This window comes from Styela clava, chromosome 1, assembly GCF_964204865.1.
Source record: "Styela clava chromosome 1, kaStyClav1.hap1.2, whole genome shotgun sequence".
Classification (NCBI taxonomy): domain Eukaryota; kingdom Metazoa; phylum Chordata; class Ascidiacea; order Stolidobranchia; family Styelidae; genus Styela; species Styela clava.
In genome coordinates, this window is record NC_135250.1 from 16038165 (window position 1) to 16060394 (window position 22230).

At 33.6% G+C, this 22230-nt stretch overlaps 1 protein-coding gene across 3 annotated transcripts; it reads right to left on the bottom strand.

Annotated features, from left to right (window-relative positions):
* Positions 1 to 3153: 3153 nt before the first annotated feature.
* On the bottom strand, positions 3154 to 8041 carry LOC120345876 (uncharacterized). 3 transcript variants are annotated; one of them, XM_078114406.1, is made up of 5 exons: positions 7639 to 7677; positions 7098 to 7191; positions 5671 to 5859; positions 5442 to 5552; positions 3154 to 4437 (listed from the first exon to the last, which is right to left on the bottom strand). In XM_078114406.1, exons 3-5 carry the CDS (start codon positions 5824 to 5826, stop codon positions 4201 to 4203), a joined length of 504 nt encoding a protein of 167 aa, XP_077970532.1. In that variant the 5' UTR covers positions 5827 to 5859; positions 7098 to 7191; positions 7639 to 7677; the 3' UTR covers positions 3154 to 4200. The 3 variants fall into 3 exon arrangements, 2 of the variants coding, with proteins under 2 accessions (XP_077970532.1, XP_039271396.1); XR_013477263.1 differs by lacking the exons at positions 3154 to 4437; positions 5442 to 5552 and adding an exon at positions 7868 to 8041 and having other exon boundaries at positions 5727 to 5859; positions 7639 to 7758; XM_039415462.2 differs by lacking the exons at positions 3154 to 4437; positions 5442 to 5552; positions 5671 to 5859 and adding an exon at positions 7868 to 8041 and having other exon boundaries at positions 7006 to 7191; positions 7639 to 7758.
* Positions 8042 to 22230: the final 14189 nt, after the last annotated feature.

Genomic DNA, 22230 nt, shown 5'->3' on the forward strand with positions numbered 1-22230 from the left:
TAAAGAGGAATGACTGTTTGTCCAATCTCGTTTCATATAACAGTGTAAATTACTGCGGTGAATAAAATACGTGAAATAATTATGGTGTTTTATAAGTATGATCAAACATAAATCAAAACTTTTCAAATCAGTGTGATTTCGAGGTTTTCATTTTAATCAACTGTATAACAAGTAATGATATTGGATAATGGCAGTATAATATTAAAATTGTAAGTGATAAGATGATTTATTTAATATATATAACATAGCGTAGCCCGCGGAACAAACGCAAAAATGAAAATATGAAATAATATGTTCATCCCAAAATTCCACCTGAAACTTCCAGACAAGCCATTGACAAAAGAACTTTCTTTTGATGCCAGAAACATACAGACATTTGCTACTTCTTCCGGTTTTCCCAATCTTTGCATTTGTGTTTGTGCAGCAATATTTTCTTTGAAGTATTCCGGCACACCTTCATTCATATGCGTTTGAATCATTCCTGGCAAAACAGCATTGCAGGGGATTTTATGTTTTGCGTACTCTGATGCGACACATTTCGTTAATTCAATTATATCAGATTTAGTCGCTGAATATCCAGTAAATGATGGGAAACCTCTTATGCCAAACAAGCTAGATACATTGACTATGCAGCAAAAATCTTGACTTTTGTCTACATCTGATAATAATTTCACAAATTCACTGGACATCAGAAAATATCCTTTTAAATTTATTCCCATCAGTTCATCAAAATCTTCATTTTTGAATTAATCAATGAAACCATTTCTGATTGTCCCCGCGTTGTTCACAAGAATTGTGACCCTCTTGCCCAAATGTCTCGTTGCCTCATTGAAACCTCTTGCTACTTGCTCAGCAGAGCTCACATCAGCTTGTATTATGCAGTGCTTATTTTCATGATTAGTTGGCAAAGTATTTATTGTTTCAGAAAATCGTTTTGAAGGTTCCGGCCCAGAATTGCAACACTAGCACCTTCCCTGGCAAATACTTGGCAGATCGCACGACCTATTCAACTACTATCACCTGTTACAATAGTGCATTGACATGCTAGTCTTCTTTGCGACATTTTGAAACGAAGAGGATTTGGTGTTTCGCAAAATACAGCCAACTATAATGCTCACGTAGAGCAAATCATTTTATTTAAATATAAATTTATATTTTTTTTTATTAGTTTTTAGAAATATTGTTTGATAAATTATGCTTTCCGAAACTTAATCACGTATCTCAGATCTCAGTCATTTTTGTTGATTATAAATTACGCCACGTTCTGTTTGTGATAGACTCATTGATTGATTGCAACGATTTTTTAAATTGAATAATTCGTTTGTTATTTTGTAAAATAAAATATTGTATGACGCAATAAATGCTTTTGTATTTGCACGATCCGGCCCACTAGACGTGACTAGCATTTGAATATTGTCTATTACGTTAGGATTTAACCTATGTAACTTACAGATTTTACACTTTGCACCATTTCACCAGACTCAAGAATGCTATACTTTGATTACGTTTTTAAAAATTGTAAGCAAAAACGTCTTTATAAAACTCTACAGATTGTATGCACAGTACATTACACTTCTTGATATTTGATACTATTTTCGTAACAAGGTGGGTAATCCTAGAAAGTTGTTTTTCGATTTTAAATTTAAGTAAATATATTAGTAGGGAAGATAATTTTATAATTCCAACATATCATACAGCACTTATTCAACAGTTGATCAAAATTTTAAACACTCAAAGTTTAAATTATATACCTAAAAAACATTTCAAAGAATTTAGAGAATTTTTTCCCAATTTCTTCCATTTTGTAGGCATGAACGTTTGAATTCTTCGATTATGTCATGGAATTAACTGGTTCAATCAAAAATGTTTTTGATACTAACGTACATATAAATATATACAACTTGATTTGAACTCATATAGCCAGTGGTGAGATTCAGCCGATTCGCACCGGTTCTATGGAACCGTCTCGCGGAATTTTATGAGATCAGCGAACCGGTTAGCATTACTAAAAAAACATATAACAGAACCGGCCGAAAAATATGACTTCTGTGATGGAACCGGCTGAAAAAAAATTTGAATCCCACCACTGCTTATAGCTTAACGAAATCAAATTAGTTATCAGAGAAAATGACGTGGAGTGAGGTTGTGCGGAACAATTCTGAAGTCGCGAAGTGTTATTGGACAGGAATAAAGTCTCAAGGCCAATGACAATGGCACCGGACTACCAGCCTGATTGAAGTCAGGAACGATTCATTAACGGGAACAACCATTTCTTGGCTTTACGACAAACGTTTGCGAAATGTCCCCGAAAACTACATTTTAAAACACTGCGTTTCCTGCACGACACTTCTGTCAATTCTACAAGTGAATTCATCCGCAAAAATAGCGCGTATAATATTAGTCTTTTTTCTTTCCAAATTCAAAATTGTTGAAACTAGAACTATCTCTATTTGATTTTGAAGTTGCCCGTCGTCCAGGTGTCGAAAATGCGGTCAGACGCATTGTCAAGAATTTGTGCTAACAACACCTGTTGCACAAAGTCAGTCAGGGCGAATATTGAATTGAAATCACGATCTGTAACTTGTTTGTCGCAATGACGACAAAGCTTTTTCGGCGATTGAATTTTTGTTCGCCTATTTCATCCTTCCAATCTGTACGGAAAATCTGATATCCTTCAAAATCCTCTCATTGGTTGAAGCAGGAAATCCGGGAGCAGGATCAGTTCGTATAACTGCAAATAGCCAGTCTAATGGACGCATGTCAAAACCGAGTTTTAAAAAAGGATGACGCAAAGAAATCGCCCGCTCATTCTCTATAATACAGACTTTGGTGTATGACTCTAAACAGATTCTCTCAACACGAAAATATGTTATTTGTTCAATCGAAAAACGTCGGCGGCAACTTCAATTCCAATATTGCAGGAGGGAGGGTCATTAGATGATTGGGGAATTAAGGAAGAAGGAAATTTTTTCCATGGCGCGCACTAGTGACATGATCCTGATCACCTTTGATTTGAATCCAGGCATTATATGACATCATAAGTCTCGTCTGCAAGTTTGCAGATTTTTTCAGATAAGTTTCCGGTGAATAATTGGAATACAATACGATAGCGAAAGTTTTTTCCTGTTAATTCTCCAATTCTGGTCAAAAGATAACCGGGTTAGAAAAGAGAAAATCATGATATATATTTGTAGCCGCAGTTTAGCAAAAATAACTACATGAAAGATAGCTAGACCTAGAAACTGTCGACAAATTTGCTCAAATTTCATATCCAACATTTTATGGTGATAGTTGAGGGTAGTGCTGGAAATCACAAAAAGTTTCAGTTTCATTTTTGTTCAAGGGATTCTTAAAGAAAATATAGCCCAAACTATTTGGGCGACAGCAAAATTTGGCCCAAATATTTTCGACGCCTAAATACAGCTAAAATAATCTCGTATTGTCGACCAAATCGATAAGAGTTTGTTTGCTCGAATTTCATATCCAACATTTTATGGTAATAGTTGAGGGTAATGTTGGAAATCACAAAAAGTTTCAGACTTTTTGCTCAAGGGATTCTTAAAGGAAATAAAGCCCAAACTATTTGGGCAACAGCAAAATGTGGCCCAAATATTTTCGACGCCCAATTACAGCGAAAATATCCCCGTGTTGTCGACCAAATCGATAATATATATATATATATTCACATTAATACAAAAAATATGCCGTATTTGACGTAGTTGTAAAATTTTGGACCGACTCGAAATGATTCATCCACCAACATTGAGCTCGGCTTTGCGACATCAAAACCATGATCAGCCATGCAAGCTTCTATATAATTTAATACAGGTAAGTGTATATCTTTACCTAAACGATTCGTAATCGTAAAAGAGTAAATATTTTTTATTTTTTCAATCGAAGATAGCTTCACAAATAAAAGTTCGGCACAAACAATAAGGATAAAAGTAGTAATTCAATTCAAGAATTTCATCGTTGTCGTTCTATTTCGGTAAATTTAAATGCTTGTAAATCATGCATTTATTAGAATAACATAACAAATAGTCGACTGTAGTTATACATTCACTATTACCTTCACTGTTGCAGCAGAACGACGATCACTTCGAATCTGACCGGAATGCTCAAACATTTTGTTGAATAATATTTTCCAAATATAGAATCTCTTATCAATTTAGTGGATATTGTTCACACATATAGCTGTTTTTAGTCACTGTAATGATCCAGGCTTTGCAAGTTAATTCTCTTATATTGTCTTTTCAAATACTGAAGAACAGTAACGGGTTCAGTGGTGCATTGAAAAGCCTTTTTGTGTGAAAAAAGATCTTTGTTTTCGTATTGTAGCTCGGATAATAAAACATCGTTATTAGCTTGCACAAAGTAAGCAATTGATCTTCTTTCGATGTTCTCTTTGTTTGTTTTGGGCATCAGTATTCTGTGTTCCTGCAATATATGTGCAGTTTGTTTTCAAGCAAGGACGAATTGAGAGTAATCAAACAATAGGGGAAATGACAAAAAGAAGTTATGAATTGCACCTCACATGAGTTGCGTTTATTAACACCCAACAATTTTATAATGCATTATATTTCATATACTCAATATAAATCTTTAATAATGTATTTGATATAAGATAACATAGAATGCCTTGCCACCACCTCTTCAAACAAGTTTGTTCAGTGGATTTTTGGCCATTGTGAATGAATACTGCAACAAGCGTAACAAGACAGCTTGCCTTACTTTGGAATTACAAATTGTATAGCAACGAGTCAGTGGCGTAGCAAGACTATCGTGGGCCCCCCCGCAAAAATATTTCGTCAAAAAGCATAACATGTCGCCATAAAAAGGCTAAATATTGCGCTTTCGTGTTAGCAAACTCATCCATCATCTTCGTCATATCAATTTTTTCAATTTGCTTCAAAAATCAGTAGCTTAACTGTGATAATTGTCGTGTAAGTTTTGGAGGAAAATTCATTCACGCCGGCGCCATCACTTTTGGAGATTGAACACGCATCTGGTTTTCTTCCGATACCACCGGTGCTAGGCTTAATTCCTCCTCAGTTACGTTCGGTATTCCCAAGTCTAATTGTTTCGATTTTGGTTTAAATATTTCGTTTATCTTGGTTACTTAAATAATTTTTTTCATACGTTCTTCCCCTTCTGCCCTTTTTCTTCGTTGCTGTGAGCCACTGAGAGTTTTTGCTTACGACATCATCCTGACAGCCTTCGTACTCCGGCATTGTTACGTAACAAAACGATTTGAGCAGAACTAACATCAAATAAGACGTGCATTAATACTTTTGCAATGCAGCTTTTGGTTTTGCGGCCTAAATTTCTAAATTTTAACCGCTTGGGGCCCCTTTTAACTGTGCCCCCCGCGACCGCTGCTACTCCACTGCAACGAGTGCTAATATGTGAATGTGATATTTTATACATTTTTAATATATTACCGTTGATTTGAGTCTCTCTCGTGTCCAAAATTGCAAAGCGTCTCCGATGTTTACCAAAGCTGTTCCCGGTATAGGTGTGGCATCCACGTATTCCCCATTGCTGGCCTTTACCTATTTATTTTATACCATCCGTTCATATAAATTCAAAATTGTTTATGACCTATTTTTCTAATTTTAAATGGAATTGTGAACCAAAAAACACACACACGAGGAAATATTTATACTAAACCTGCAGTCCACCAACTTTATCTTGGAACAAAATAGTAAAAGACCCAAAATCGGTATGTTCACCAAGACGAACTTGATCTGGTTCGAACAAACACTTGTCGGGTATGCGTGGATAGTAATGTGTTCTGAGTGTCGTTAAATTCCCTTTTTCGTTCATTCGAGAATGACATTCAATCAAGTACTTTTCATCCTGCGTTAATAAAATTTAAAAACAAAGTAATTACGTACGCAAATGGACGGGATTAATAAAGTAATATTGCGTATACAGTAAAAGTAATATCTCCCCCAGATTTTAGGAGCCGTAAACGTACTTACGGTCGAACAACCATACTGTCTATGGGTATTTTATGCACACGTGTAGTGGCGGGATTTCGCGATATGGTTAATAACGTGCCATACATATACTACCAAGAATATGCATATTTCGCCAACTCATATACATATACAGCCAACCAAATATATATATACTACCAAAGTCATAGCCAAGTCAATATACAAATACATATATTTGGGTGATGTACAAATACTGCCAGATCATTTCATAAGAATGCAATGTATGTATATGCGGTTGCATCTACGGGGATATGTCGGATTCCTTGGGGTACTGTTCAGGATGTGTAAAGTTCAGATTTATTGTGACGGAGTTTAGACAGCAGCAGGACAGTATATGATAAAAACAGTCCCAGTTCCAACATAAAATGGAAGCTGAAAGTAGGTTTGAATGCGACGACACATAGCTTTAAAGTTATTGGGCACGTTAGTGGACATAACGATCGTTTTGCATTTTATGCTGGCACTCCTCTTGTTCTTATTTGTATTCTTCTTGGTATCGTTATGAAAAAATCGCTTTTCCCATTGATTACTGGACCATTTGCAAATTTTCAGTGAGTAAAGATTATGTTTGCCTCTAGAAGGCTATAACTTATTTATTTCAAATATTCCGGTGAGCTGCATGGGATTCGTTTTTTTGTTTGCAATGACGTCATCCGAATTAGCCACTACCTGGCGCAGCGTGTCCATATATTTGAGCATAGCTCTCTTGTTAATGTCATTATCGTTTAATATACGAAAATTGGAAATTGGAAACTGTAGTTTGTTGAACTCATCTCCTTCAGCGTTTTCATCGACACAACCCCAATTCAAATCACGTTGCCAATTATACCTTTACTCGTGAATGAAATGTATACGCTGAGTAGATAAATTATACTTTTTATTATTTTTGCCGTGAGGCGCTGTGGCACTCTGAGCAAGAGTGCATATTTGCTTTGAGAGGTCATAAAGTGTAGAGCTAACCAATTGGTACCAAAATATATAAAATGTTATAATTACCCTGAGACCCAATCCCAGTGAAATTGCACTCAATATCCGAGTTGACAAGAAACGACAATTATTTGCAAATTCCTTAATGACATAAGAAAATCCAGCAACCTCTTTGTCTGGCCAAATTCCCCCTCCAGGTACGCATGCAGATCCAGGAACATCGAAACCTTCTTTGAAGTCTGCTGGTCATTGAGCGGAATTTCTGAAGTGAAAACGAATTCAATGAGAACTATTTACAACACGATTATACATGTTTTATTGAAGAAACTAGACAGCCTGAATCTGGTGTCATGAATGACAAGTATATAACTATACCGACGTAGATTGAAACACCAATGTTATTGAAAAGAATTAGCAAACCGGCTTATGCAAGAATTCATAGAAACAAGTTACACAAAAACATTTATGTTCAAACATTCCCTCGTTATTAGCTTGACAGTAATTACGGCCCTGTTCATATACAATCAATAACGATCAACATTTGCTGTATAAATCGTCAACCATAATATTTGTGATTGGAATGTGTTAACAGAATGCTTCCGATGATTGCCTTCCTCATATACTAGGCAGGTTCACCAACCATGGCCACAGAAAACATAGTAGAATATGGCGTGAATCATTGACTTCCCGAGTTCAATACCCGTTGTACCTTTCTACTCCCACCCCGATGTAACCAAAGCAATCTTTATTGATGTTGTACTCTTTCTTCTTTTCAATGGGCAGATCAAAAAACTGTTTTGCAGATTTATACACTTTCTCGAGATCATTCCTGCAAGGAATAATAAAAAATAAATTAGGTTTTATACCATTTAACTTTTTTTGTACACAATGAATCGATCAATGTTCTGTCGCTGCCGAGAGGTGAAGTTTCAACTTACTCTGATACACCAGTATCTTTCAGATAGACGAAACCGGCCGAGTGGAAAGCTTTTACAATAGAATCTCCAACATATTTCAAGTCTTTCGGTGATACATTTTTGTTTCGAATCGCACAACTGGCAAAGTCTATTACAGGTAACTTCATTTCTGAACTAATAAATACATTGTGTTAGAAATCTTTTTTCGTACAATAGCAAACTTTAATATCAAACATACATAGAACACAGCTTACTGTTTTTTAAATATATTGGTTTCGCCATAGTCATACACATTACATTAACACCATGTTACTTATCAGATGGTACACGATATAAACTATTTAATTTTCGAAGGATAGCCAAATACTGGGAGTGAAAAATATTTTCCTGGAGTCGTGTGCCTCCCTTTGTGGGATTTTCAATTTCAAGCGCGCCAAGGGTTCATTTTTAGCACGAAAAAGGCATTTGAAAACGTTCGCAATCTTGTCTCGAGCTTGTTAAGTTCATATTGACGGATATTTTTTAAATTATTGAAATTGTTCGTACTCTCGTAATACTCGTACTAATATAACTTGATTGTTTTTGTAGACAAGTATATCTATAACTAACGGTCATATAGTTACTGATTTATGAAACAGATGCTCACAGAAAACAGCTAGTAAAATTTCTTATCAACAAGTCTTTGAACTAAACCAGTTGAATAAACTGTAATCATATTCAGCATAGTTTGTTAAACTTTTACATCACTCTACTCAATGACTTCAGGGGTGGCCAACCTGCTTTCGCCCGCGATCGACTAAACTAAACTCTTCAAAATAGCTCGCGGTCGACTGATCGGTAATAAGGTCATACACAAAAACGAAGGAGTACTGAATATGCTCATAATTGCACACACGCATACAAAAACGCCCACCGCTACCAATAAGCCTGGCTCAGTGGGCGCATTTCTAATGAAATCGCCACAAAAATTTGTATTTTCATGTTTCACCTACTTTACAAATTTGATTATTTAATTGTACCCGGAGTACTACTATGCTAAGGCCAGACTAAATTTTAGTCGTAGGTGTTGAAATTTCCATAAAACATCTTACCAAGTATGCATGTATTGTCTAAACAGCGAAAAAGAAATATTCTCAAACTATAAATGTTATTCTCAAACTTTAGTAGGCATATATATCTAATTTACTATTTCCTCCGAGTCCGATTCGTCGCTCGCTTGGAAAAATTGGGCATTCTGATGACACTGCTACCGTTGCAAATACACTTTATCACACGACTGCAGAAGTTATTGTAGGATCGTTTCTTAGTCAAGACAGGGTGTCTCAAAAATGTCGTGTCTCACGTGGGACAAGTGGGACACGACATTTTTAAGACACCAGTCAAGTCCTCGATATTCGGCACGTTCATTTTTAAAGCTTGGCAGTGGCGAAACTTTCATCTGTTACATAATAATATGCTCTATTGGGCTTGCGCAGACTCAAATACTGTATGTGCAGTGATTCAATAGTCTCGCTGCACGCTAACACAAATATATTTCTGTAACGTCTCGTCTGACCAAGGTCAGACTTAAACATACATACTATGCAGGATACTATCTTCACTCTTGCTACAGCATCATTTCCTTGCATTATATGCGTACCGATCCACCGACGCAAAAGCATAGAAGACGGAGGAGTAGTTAGTCTTACAGAAACCCAATCGATAGCTCCGTATGTGTATATCGTATTCGGCGCATGTACGGTACTGTATTTTTCTTGTTTTGAAGCACACAACAGGTGCTGCATGAAAGACAATTTTTGGGTATAATATTAAATTCTCTCAAAATCAGATGCGATCGACTACTCGAGACCTGGCGATCGACTGGCCAATCGACGTGTTGGCCACCCCTAACTTATACTATCACTTTATAGGCTTGATCATTATAAGTTAGATTAGCTATAAATAACGTGATTTTGTCGGTTCAAAACGAGTGTTTCAAACTTTCACGCATACATAACAAAATACGGGTTTATTATTTCTTAAAAAATCCGTGCATTATGTTCCCCAAATATTTCTTGATAAAACAATTGCTAACAATTCAGATACGAACCTGTATCACACTTAAATGAAACAATTTGCTGCGAAATGGTTTAGATTGCAGTGTGCTTAAATTAAATGGCGTCAACAGACCGATGTTATGCTTATGAACTTATGAGACATAATCAAAACGTTAGCTTGTTGTATTTGTGTTGTATTAGTTGCGCATATACACCTAACAGACGAAAACGTCATTGTTGTTTTTACAAATAAAAATATTGATAAAAATCAGCGACTAAAGTCATTCAAGGCCGCGGTGGCCGAGTGGCACCGACCAAATAATATTATCAAAGTCTATATGCCTACTATAGCTAAAAACGTTGCCGAGTGATTCAGTATAACTTATTATATTTGCCTAGTTATCTAGCGATTTCATCACACGAGTGGTGTTGAGATTGACTCATAATTAAAAATTTCTTATAATTTCATAATTTCACCTATTCATAAAACGGATGACTTCAACACAAATCTAAATAATAGCTATATTTTTCTCAGCAATTCAATGATCGGATTGCAAGTAAGTCGAGTGGCATAAAATTGAGTATGCAAAAACTATATAAAAACAATCCTATAATTTCCTAAATTACAATTGTATCCAGCATTTACGATTCACCTCCTCTCCACTTCCCACAATATTTGTGACTGTTAGCACCCATTGAATACGCTTCAATAGTTCAATAAAGTGAGTGTCTCCAGTTCAGAACAACTTTTACGACCTTCTTTTCGAAAGATATTTGTATTGAAATGTTCTAGATTTTCCTGTAGCTTACCCATGTCTGTCTAATTATTTCTCAGGAATATCTGCATTAAATATACGCTTCATGATGTTAGCTTGTTAACAATACAAAACGTGGATATTTTATACTCTTGGATTCAAACATTTTCTATGTAAATTGTTTCAGGCTAGCTGTTCGCAGTAATACTATGATACATAATCATTACGCCTCCTTGTTTTCTCATCTTATTACGCGTATTACTCATTTTCAGATGAAACCCACCTCTTGCTACATCATCAGGCCAATAAAAACATGTCATGCCCAATATAAGGTCGCGGCAGATCTGCTTTTACAAAAATGAGACATAATGCTTATGAAATGAGATTAGTAGCGAAATATGTTTGCAAAATATATATAATCCACCAAATATATCCTGTCGGTCAACTTTTCAAAAAATTGATACATAAATTTCTTTACTTTTTCTGGAAATTACATTTGTTTTTTTACTCAATGACAAAAATAGTCTCTGTCTTCAATGTTTTGGCAAGGCAGAATTTAGTTTGCATATCAAGTATGCTTTACAAATCGTGAGCAATGCGAAAATCCTAACTTTTGAATAGAATTGCTCTGAAAAGGCCCCAAAGTTTAATTCTTGGAATTCTCTAATTGGTTTTATACAAAGTAAATATCTTTTCATTTATGGCGGTAGTTTTCCCAGCACATAGATTGATACCCTTTCCTTGATGTTTGCTACCAATAGATTCTGTTAAACCAGCGTTTCCCGAAGTGAGAGAAACAAATCATAACCTTTTTAAAGTCAATTCAACTTTTTGTGTGTGGGCGCTTGGTGTCACTGAGATATCTAATTGTACACTGCTAGAAAAAAAGGTCGGAAACACTGCATTGAACTTTCGTCATCAGTAAATTTATTTCTTAGCGAGAGCAAAATTCTACAAAATATATTTTACCCTAAAACGAGCAATGGCGACGCTATCAATTAAAAACTTGATAAATATATCTGGCTTGATGTTAATAAACTAGGTTACTCTTATTATAATGTTTTTTGAATTATTATTACTTATCATTTCATTATATTATGAATATCATTATATAATGAAATATATATATATATTTCATTATATTTTAAATAAGTAAGTGTCAAATGTTTGTAACAAATTATCAGGCGTCTGTGTAATGCTGCAAGCCGTCTAAAATGCTGTGACTGAATTGGTTTTTGCATGTGCATTAACAAAGAAGTTTCATCTTTAAACGGCACTGGAGCTGATTAGGACCCAACAATTGTGTACATACTCATTATCTCAACCCCAAAATAATGACCGATTATCTTATTATTGTCCAATTTCTCCCCATATTATTACAATAATTAGAACGAAATTATGTCATTCTGCTAGTATGAACATTGGTGGGTACATAGATTCATTCATGTTTTTCCTGCTTCCAAAACCTGCGGTCACCAGTCTTCAATTCACCTTGATAATCAATGTTGAGAATAGCAATGAAGATCAAATTTATTTTATTAGTTTACTATCAGCGTTTTGAAACAAATATGAAAACTCATGTCACTTAATAACGACACATGATATCGGAATCTCATTCAGTACAATATGATAGTTAGAAGGGATTTTAAATTATCGATCAAATCAATAAATCATAAAATATTTGATATGAATTTGAGAAGCAAAAAACATTCAAAATGAGGCAATTGTAGTAAATTACAAACGTATCCCACATAGCTGTTAACATAGCCCACCTAACTCCTAATTCTAGCACTTTTCTTAGTTATGAATGCATTAGTGAATTTCTTTGGTTTAGTAAAATATTTCAAAGTTTTAAAATTTTCCTAAAAAAGGATTGAATATAGTTTTTGTTTCGAAAGCTAATTATTCTAAAATGTTCTGAAATTCTATATAACTTTCCCATGTCTGTCCAGTTATTTCTTTAAAATTTCGTGCTTTAAATATCTCAATCGTTTCATACTGTTAGCTTGTTAGCAATACAAAACGTGGACATTAAATATTATTGAATTAACATAAAATCACAGTAAAATGTTTCAGACTAGCTGATTGCAGTGTGCGTAATAAAATTACTATGAATTATGATACATAACCATAACGACGCCTTGTTTTTCATTGCCCATTGCGAATATTACTCATATACACCCAACAGATGAAAACACTCCATTTTCTTCAATAACGAGTGAAATTGATAATAAAATAATATTAGCAGCAAAATATGTTGGTGAGAACTTAACACGATATTTGATGGATAAGCTCGTCAGACTTATTTAATATATATATGCATAATCATACATGAGATCAAAAACAGGGAAAAATAAATCTACTGCGAAATCCCGCTTCTTCTGATTCATATGCGCAATATTTCTTACGCCTTGTTTGTAAACACTATTTTCTTGGACGATGTAGACGATGTAAACGTTGGTTGATGTGACGAAGACAGCGCATCGTGCTCAAACTGTAAGGTATACATTTTTTCAAGTTCAAGTTTTTTCATCAGTTACCCATTTCTACATAGTAAGGTATGACCAGGGCTAGATTAACTGTTGAGCAAAATAAGCACGTGCTCAAAGAATCTTTTTTAATTAATCTAAATTATTGAAATGCCTCGCACTATCGAGCGCACTTAAAAAACATGAGTTGATTGCTTATGTAATCAATTGCTAACAAGAGTAAAATAACATATTGGTAACACCCAAGCTATCTGCCATAACGTGATACTGAAATGCAAACGACAATAGACCATAATTAACAACCATGGTCACTTATTCATAAAACGGATGACTTCAACACAAATCTAAATAATAGCTATATTTTTCTCAGCAATTCAATGATCGGATTGCAAGTAAGTCGAGTGGCATAAAATTGAGTATGCAAAAACTATATAAAAACAATCCTATAATTTCCTAAATTACAATTGTATCCAGCATTTACGATTCACCTCCTCTCCACTTCCCACAATATTTGTGACTGTTAGCACCCATTGAATACGCTTCAATAGTTCAATAAAGTGAGTCTCTTCAGTTCAGAACAACTTTACGACCTTCTTTTTGAAAGATATTTGTATTGAAATGTTCTAGATTTTCCTGTAGCTTACCCATGTCTGTCTAATTATTTCTCAGGAATATCTGCATTAAATATACGCTTCATGATGTTAGCTTGTTAACAATACAAAACGTGGATATTTTATACTCTTGGATTCAAACATTTTCTATGTGCAATGTTTCAGGCTAGCTGTTCGCAGTAATACTATGATACATAATCATTACGCCTCCTTGTTTTCTCATCTTATTACGCGTATTACTCATTTTCAGATGAAACCCACCTCTTGCTACATCATCAGGCCAATAAAAACATGTCATGCCCAATATAAGGTCGCGGCAGATCTGCTTTTACAAAAATGAGAGATAATGATTATGAAATGAGATTAGTAGCGAAATATGTTTGCAAGAATATATATAATCCACCAAATATATCCTGTCGGTCAACTTTTTAAAAAATTGATACATAAATTTCTTTACTTTTTCTGGAAATTACATTTGTTTTTTTAACTCAATGACAAAAATAGTCTCTGTCTTCAATGTTTTGGCAAGGCAGAATTTAGTTTGCATTTCAAGTATGCTTTACAAATCGTGAGCAATGCGAAAATCCTAGCTTTCGAATAGAATTGCTCTAAAAAGGCCCCAAAGTTTAATTTTTGGAATTCTTTAATTGTTTTTTTACAAAGTAAATCTCTTTTTATTTGTGGCGGTAGTTTTCCCAGCACATAGATTGATACCCTTTCCTTGATGTTTGCTACCAATCGATTCTATTAAACCAGCGTTTCCCGAAGTGGGAGAAACAAATTATAACCTTTTTAAGCTCAATTCAACTTTTTGTGTGGGGGCGCTTGGTGTCACTGATATATCTAATTGTACACTGCTAGAAAAAAAGGTCGGAAACACTGCATTGAACTTTCGTCATCAGTAAATTTATTTCTTAGCGAGAGCAAAATTCTACAAAATATATTTTACCCTTAAACGAGCAATGGCGACGCTATCAATTAAAAACTTGATAAATATATCTGGCTTGATGTTAATAAACTAGGTTACTCTTATTATAATGTTTTTTGAATTATTATTACTTATCATTTCATATTATAATATATATTAAAGTTAGATTCATTATATTTTAAATAAGTAAGTGTCAAATGTTTGTAACAAATTATCAGGCGTCTGTGTAATGCTGCAAGCCGTCTAAAATGCTGTGACTGAATTGGTTTTTGCATGTGCATTAACAAAGAAGTTTCATCTTTAAACGGCACTGGAGCTGATTAGGACCCAACAATTGTGTACATACTCATTATCTCAACCCCAAAATAATGACCGATTATCTTATTATTGTCCAATTTCTCCCCATATTATTACAATAATTAGAACGAAATTATGTCATTCTGCTAGTATGAACATTGGTGGGTACATAGATTCATTCATGTCATTCCTGTTTCCAAAACCTGCGGTCACCAGTCTTCAATTCACCTTGATAATCAATGTTGAGAATAGCACTGAAGATCAAATTTATTTTATTAGTTTACTATCAGCGTTTTGAAACAAATATGAGAACTCATGTCACTTAATAACGACACATGATATCGGAATCTCATTCAGTACAATATGATAGTTAGAAGGAATTTTAAATTATCGATCAAATCAATAAATCATAAAATATTTGATATGAATTTGAGAAGCAAAAAACATTCAAAACGAGGCAATTGTAGTAAATTACAAACGTATCCAACATAGCTGTTAGCATAGCCCACCTAACTCTTAATTCTAGCACTTTTCTTAGTTATGAATGCATTAGTGAATTTCTTTGGTTTAGTAAAATATTTCTAAGTTTTAAAATTTTCCTAAAAAAGGATTGAATATAGTTTTTGTTTCGAAAGCTAATTATTCTAAAATGTTCTGGAATTCTATATAACTTTCCCATGTCTGTCCAGTTATTTCTTTAAAATTTCGTGCTTTAAATATCGCAATCGTTTCATACTGTTAGCTTGTTAACAATACAAAACGTGGACATTAAATATTATTCAATTAAAATAAAATGACAGTAAAATGTTTCAGACTAGCTGATTGCAGTGTGCGTAATAAAATTACTATGAATTATGATACATAACCATAACGACGCCTTGTTTTTCATTGCCCATTGCGAATATTACTCATATACACCCAACAGATGAAAACACTCCATTTTTTTCAATAACGAGTGAAATTGATAATAAAATAATATTAGCAGCAAAATATGTTGGTGAGAACTTAACACGATATTTGATGGATAAGCTCGTCAGACTTATTTGATATATATATGCATAATCATACATGAGATCAAAAACAGGGAAAAATAAATCTACTGCGAAATCCCGCTTCTTCTGATTCATATGCGCAATATTTCTTACGCCTTGTTTGTAAACACTATTTTCTTGGACGATGTAGACGATGTAAACGTTGGTTGATGTGACGAAGACAGCGCATAGTGCTCAAACTGTAAGGTATACATTTTTTCAAGTTCAATTTTTTTCATCAGTTCCCCATTTCTACATAGTGAGGTATGACCAGGGCTAGATTAACTGTTGAGCAAAATAGGCACGTGCTCAGAGAACCAAGGCAGGCGCCTATGTGTTAAATGAAATATGTCGAACGATTCAGACCTTTAACACAGGCCCGTTTGGTAATATTTTTTCTTTTTTTTTCTTCTCAAGTACCATCTTAAACCTCTATATAGGTGTTTGAATATATATGAGAATTTTATTTTGTGTGGTATCTATTGGTATTGTGTGTGTATATATATATATTTTAAGTGACACTTATATGAAACTAAAGTCTTGAGTGCTTGGGTCTAAAGGTCACACGCTTACTTGTATATCTTTTGGGATATGGCAATATCTAAAATTTGCACCATTGGTGTCGAGACTCGAGAGCGTTCATGATTCCTTTCTAGTTTAATCATCGGAACAAAGCAAAGTCTAAATTTAACAAAGACTTCACATAATTTTAAAAACATACGACTATATATCTATAGGGTTAGCACAATGAGCATATATACAATGAGTGGAAACTTGCAAAGATTTGCTCATTTTGGTATTGTTCCCTGCATTTTTACGTCGTCCAGCTAAATGGTTCGTTGCATATTAAGAAAACGCATTGCTCGCTGCCAAAATCCCTTGCTTCAGCCGAGTCGGGTGCGAAATTGGCCGTATTGAGGTCTGTAATTCTTCAATACATATTTGGTTTTGGGTTTCGAAGTATGGTACGCTGAAAGCATACAACTATGAGCATATGCTTATTGGGAATGCATATCTATTAGGCAGAAAACGTATCTACAGAACAGAATATGAACCAGTCGCCGAGAGGGGTGCGGTTATTTATGTATTTATTCATTGATATAACATGGGATTTACATATTTATCCATGGGAGAGGAAAGCCGAGAAGAATGCCTAAATATATGGCGAACCACGGCCTCTCACAATCATAGCTCTGTCCTCCATATGAATCACATGGCTCTGCGAGCTATTCGTTTACCTATTAAAAATACTGATTTTAACTATAAATTACTCTGGGATATCTTGCCTTTGAAAACAAAAGCCAGAAATTGGAAGAAAATCAGGGAATGAAACGTGTGTATTATGTAATGGAGAACCTGAGTTTGTTTCACATATTTTCATGTATTGTAAATTACAAAAAATATTTATGAAGAATTTGTTTTAGATATATTAAAATTGATTAGAATACATTTTGTTATCAATATGATTCTTGCATATCATTTAATTTTAACGATCCTTTATATAGTCATATAGATACTGTTGATTTGGATGCAATTATACTTTTGTTATCAATAGTGAGAAATATTTCAGGACTGCTATTAACTATGTGAGCTATTTTTTCTGCAATGCAAAATACATCTTGCGTCTGCTATTTACTATGTGAATTAATTTTTCTGCAAAGTAAAGTATTTCCATAACTGCTTTTACTATGTGGGCTGTTTTTTCGGTACTCTTGTAGTATGTGTACCAGGTTAGGTTACGATTCTCCTTATTTTTGTTCTATTAAAAGTTCGGGAATTGTCTGTGTTACACAAGTGAATATCCCCTACCGATAGAATTTAGTCCATTTACACAACTTGATATAAAATAGGCGAACAAAATTAGTTACCTTCATATTGGTACACATACTTCTGGAGCACCATTTTTTTTGTAATGTAAAATATTTAATATGTGAACTAATTTTTTTGGAATGCAAAATATTTTCTACAGCTTCTGTATTTTTCATATGTCACTTTTCATTTCATCGAAAATACACATGGTCTGGCACATTGTTCATTCTTTGTGGAGATTTTGGTAAATTTACAGATGGAATAAGACCGACATTCAGCTTTTTTCTGTTTTACAACTGTAATACAAATTGAAGTATGTAAACCCAGTTGGTAGACACCGGAACCATGTGTACCAGGTTAGGGTCTACTACATACAAGCATTCCCAAACTTTTCAAGCCGCACCCCCTTTTTAGAATTTGTAGAAAGTCTTGCGCCCCACCTCAAAATAGTTAGCTAACAATAATAAGCTACAAATAACAGTAGTAACAGTAAGGCATGAGTACGTTTTATTGGAAAAACAGTTGAAAATACATGGATGGAACGAAATAAATGACAAGTTTTGATATGCAAATATTTACAAGTTTTGATATGTATAAAATTAGCCAAGTCCAGAAGTCAGTATTTTAAACTAATAGAGAGAGAGAGTTTATTTCGTTCGTCAAACCATGAACATATATAAATTATAATAAAAAAAAGAGATGCTCAGGTGTTTGACTGGGAGACAACGTTACAACATTTGGGGTCATTTAACAGGTTCGGTGTTAAATTCTTCAATAGCTCTCATATACCGTATTCACTATATACATTATTCCCAAGAATTTTTGATTTGGAAAGTACTAAATAATCATGTTTTGTCCTAAGATCATCATTTATTCAGCTGATAAGTTGACATGTATTGCATATCAACTGCATAAAAATGGGTTAGCAAGGATACCTATTATTTGGAAAATTTATCTACTAAAAATTAATGTGATAGGACATGGGTTTTTTATGAGCAAAGATGAGGAAAATTCTATTATTATAGCACTTTAATTATAAACATTTGATAATAGTAATGAAATCATGAGTATATTTCTTTATACACTATAATTTGAACCCATCAAATTATAATACTTGATTATGACTGGCAAGTGATTTGGAGGATAGTGACACACATTAATACATGATCAGGATTTGACCCTTCTCCAGCAGATATATACATATATATGAAATAAAGTGCTCATGTACATATCTATATTCGGCTACAGAGCACGTATCATAGAATGAATTTTAAGGCGAAATATTGATAATATACCGAAATAGCAATGATAAACAATAGGTTATTTTTAAATAAGTATTACCGGTACTAAAAAATAAATAAAGTGCTCATATACATATAGATATTCGGATACAGAGCAAGTATCATAGAATAAAATTCAAGGCAAAAAATTGATTAAATACCAGAATAGCAAGTATAATAAACATTAAGATACTTTTAAACGAAGTATTACTAAAAAATAAATAATGTGGTCATGTACATAGATATTTGGATACAGAGGAAGTGTCATAGAATTTAGGGCGAAATATGGATGCAAGTATGATAAACAATTTGATATTTTTATAAAAAGTGTTACTAACAAATAAAATAATAGATTATGGAGTTCCAGCAAGTGTGCTCATAACAAATAAAAAGATAGCAATTCATTTACCACAGTGAATTAAATTCATTACACATTACTACTTGCTATAACACGGCGGGCACATGATACTCATCGTGTTTTAAACTTTTTTAAAGGTTTTGCTCGCTCTCCAGAACTCTCCATTTTTTATTTGTTTGTAAACTATCTTTATCAATGAATACAATATCCCAGGTCACCACTTGGCTGGTTCATATTCTGTTCTGTAGTTAAGTTTTCTGCCTAATAAATGGTATGTATTCCCAATAAGCATTACAGTATGCTCATTCGTTCACTCAATGAGTGATTTTAATTACGGTTAATATAAATAAGTTCATATTCCATGTTGCATCCATGATTCAGTATTTATTTTGTTCAATTCCAGTAGTAATCCATACCATAATTAGGTTATTTTAATAAATGCATTGATATAAAACAATAAAAATGAAATTAGTAAATATAAAATACATATCATAAACATATAATTTTCTTTTTGAAATAACGCTTTACATAAATTTTTCAATTCCCTCTCAAATGGGTTGTTTATTCTATAATTCTCTATATTTTTCTACATATTATGGCCATTTTTATCTGCTTTTTGAGGTGTTTTATTTTCGAATATAATAGAATTTCTCATGGTCAAAATTTTATATCTCACTATTGATTACAAAAGTATAATTGCATCCAAATCAACAGTATCTATATGACTATATAAAGGATCGTTGAAATTAAATAATGTGCAAGAATCATATTGATAACAAAATGTATTCTAATCAATTTTAATATATCTAAAACAAAATCCTCATAAATATTTTTTGTAAATTTACAATACATGAAAATATGTGAAACAAACTCAGGTTCTTCATTACATAATACACACATTTCATTCTCTGCTATTCTTCCAATTTCTGGCTTTTGTTTTCAATGGCAAGATATCCCAGAGAAATAGTAAAAATCAGTATTTTTAATAAGTAAACGAATAGCTCGCAGAGCCATGTGATTCATATGGAGGACAGAGCTATGATTGAGAGAGGCCGTGGTTTGCCATATATTTAGGCATTCTTCTCGGCTTTCCTCTACCCTTGGATAAATATGTAAATCCCATGCGCGGCGGTGTGGCTCAACGGGCTAAGCGTTAGGAATACGCTCGCCACCGCACCTCTAATTACTCTGCATGGGTCCGCAGGTTCGAATCCCATGCAGGGATGGTTATGTGCAAGAGGATTGCTGGACTCCTCGCCGCCGTTGGGTGATTCACGGCTTCCTCCACTAACAAGTCCATGCTTCCGAAAACAAACAATATAACTAATCCCATGCCCGACTTGGAATGGTAACCGGACGAGAGGCCGTGGTTCGCCATATGGATAAGTCGTCTTATCGGCTTTCCTTTCCCCCGGGATAAATATGTAAATCCTTATCCTCATTATCCTAATAAATACATAAATAACCGCACCCCACTGGGCGACTGGTTCATATTCTGTACTGTAGGATAAATAATCCAATATTCATTTTTCATATGTCCATTCCATCAGTGTTTGAGGTGTTGATCGCATCGGCATACAATTCATCAATTTTTAGTATATTGAGTTAGATTATGTACAATAAACGTAAAAAATTAAATATATTAGACATGTTCATTTTAATACATACTAAATTTATACACACTAGATTTATAGTTCAAATACAATTCCTTAGTATTTCAAATTCTCTGACAAAATTTGGTGATTTTCTATTTTTTTCAATGTTGAGTCTGTAAGTGATTGCAGTTTTTATTTGTTTGATAACTAGGTGCTGATTAGGGGTATTACTTTCGAATATAACAGAATTTCTTTGTATCCATATTTTATATCTAGTGATTGAAATTAAATAAACATCTTGTAATGTTGGAATGTAACAAATAGCTTAAATCCAATAAAACACAAGTTTCATAATTTTTCAAAAGTCTGGCATTATTTAAATTCCTAACAGTATTTTCCATGAAATCAAAAACATAATCAAAATATTCACAATTCATAAAAAGATGGCTAACAAATTCTGGTTCTTTTCCACATAACACACACATATCATTTCCTGCTATATTTCTTATTCCAGGTTTTGTTTTTACTGGTAAAATATCCCACATTAACTTGAAATTAAAGGTTTTCATATAGTTTGCCAGAATATTATTATGAATATTCTCACATGCAATATTTAAATTACAATTGCGTAGAAAAATTAATCTGTCCCCAGTCATAGAAATAACAATTTTTTTATAAATAGTTTTATGCATATCTTCTTTTATATCTGTACTACTTATGTTATGCTTTCTTAAAAATTCTAATATTAATCTATACTCACTTTGAGGACAAAATCTATGTAAAAATGTATTTTTAGTTCTAATCCCCCAAAATGTACTAAGTTGTTGTCCAATATTGTATTCAACAAAGGACATACAAATATGATTGTAATCCTCATTATAATCACATTCTCTAGCTTTATAATAATCCAAGACACTAATTATGTACATGCACATTGTAAAAATGGGTATGTTAATAATATCATAACCCCCCAAATTTTTTGGTTTGCACAAATTCCCTATTTTCAGTATGCTTCTTCCATTGAATACAAATTTTTCCACGTTTACTATCTAATAGATATGCATTCCCAATAAGCATATGCTCATAGTTGTATGCTTTCAGCGTACCATACTTCGAAACCCAAAACCAAATATGTATTGAAGAATTAAAGACCTCAATACGGTCAATTTCGCACCCGACTCGGCTGAAGCAAGGG

Coding starts and splice junctions, on each gene's coding strand:
- LOC120345876 (XM_078114406.1), bottom strand. CDS start 5,826: ATGAACGAAAAAGGGAATTTAACGACACTCAGAACACATTACTATCCA. Junction 5,553..5,670: donor ATAAAGTTGGTGGACTGCAG/GTTTAGTATAAA, acceptor TAAAATAAATAG/GTAAAGGCCAGCAATGGGGA. Junction 4,438..5,441: donor GAGAGAGACTCAAATCAACG/GTAATATATTAA, acceptor CATATATTGCAG/GAACACAGAATACTGATGCC.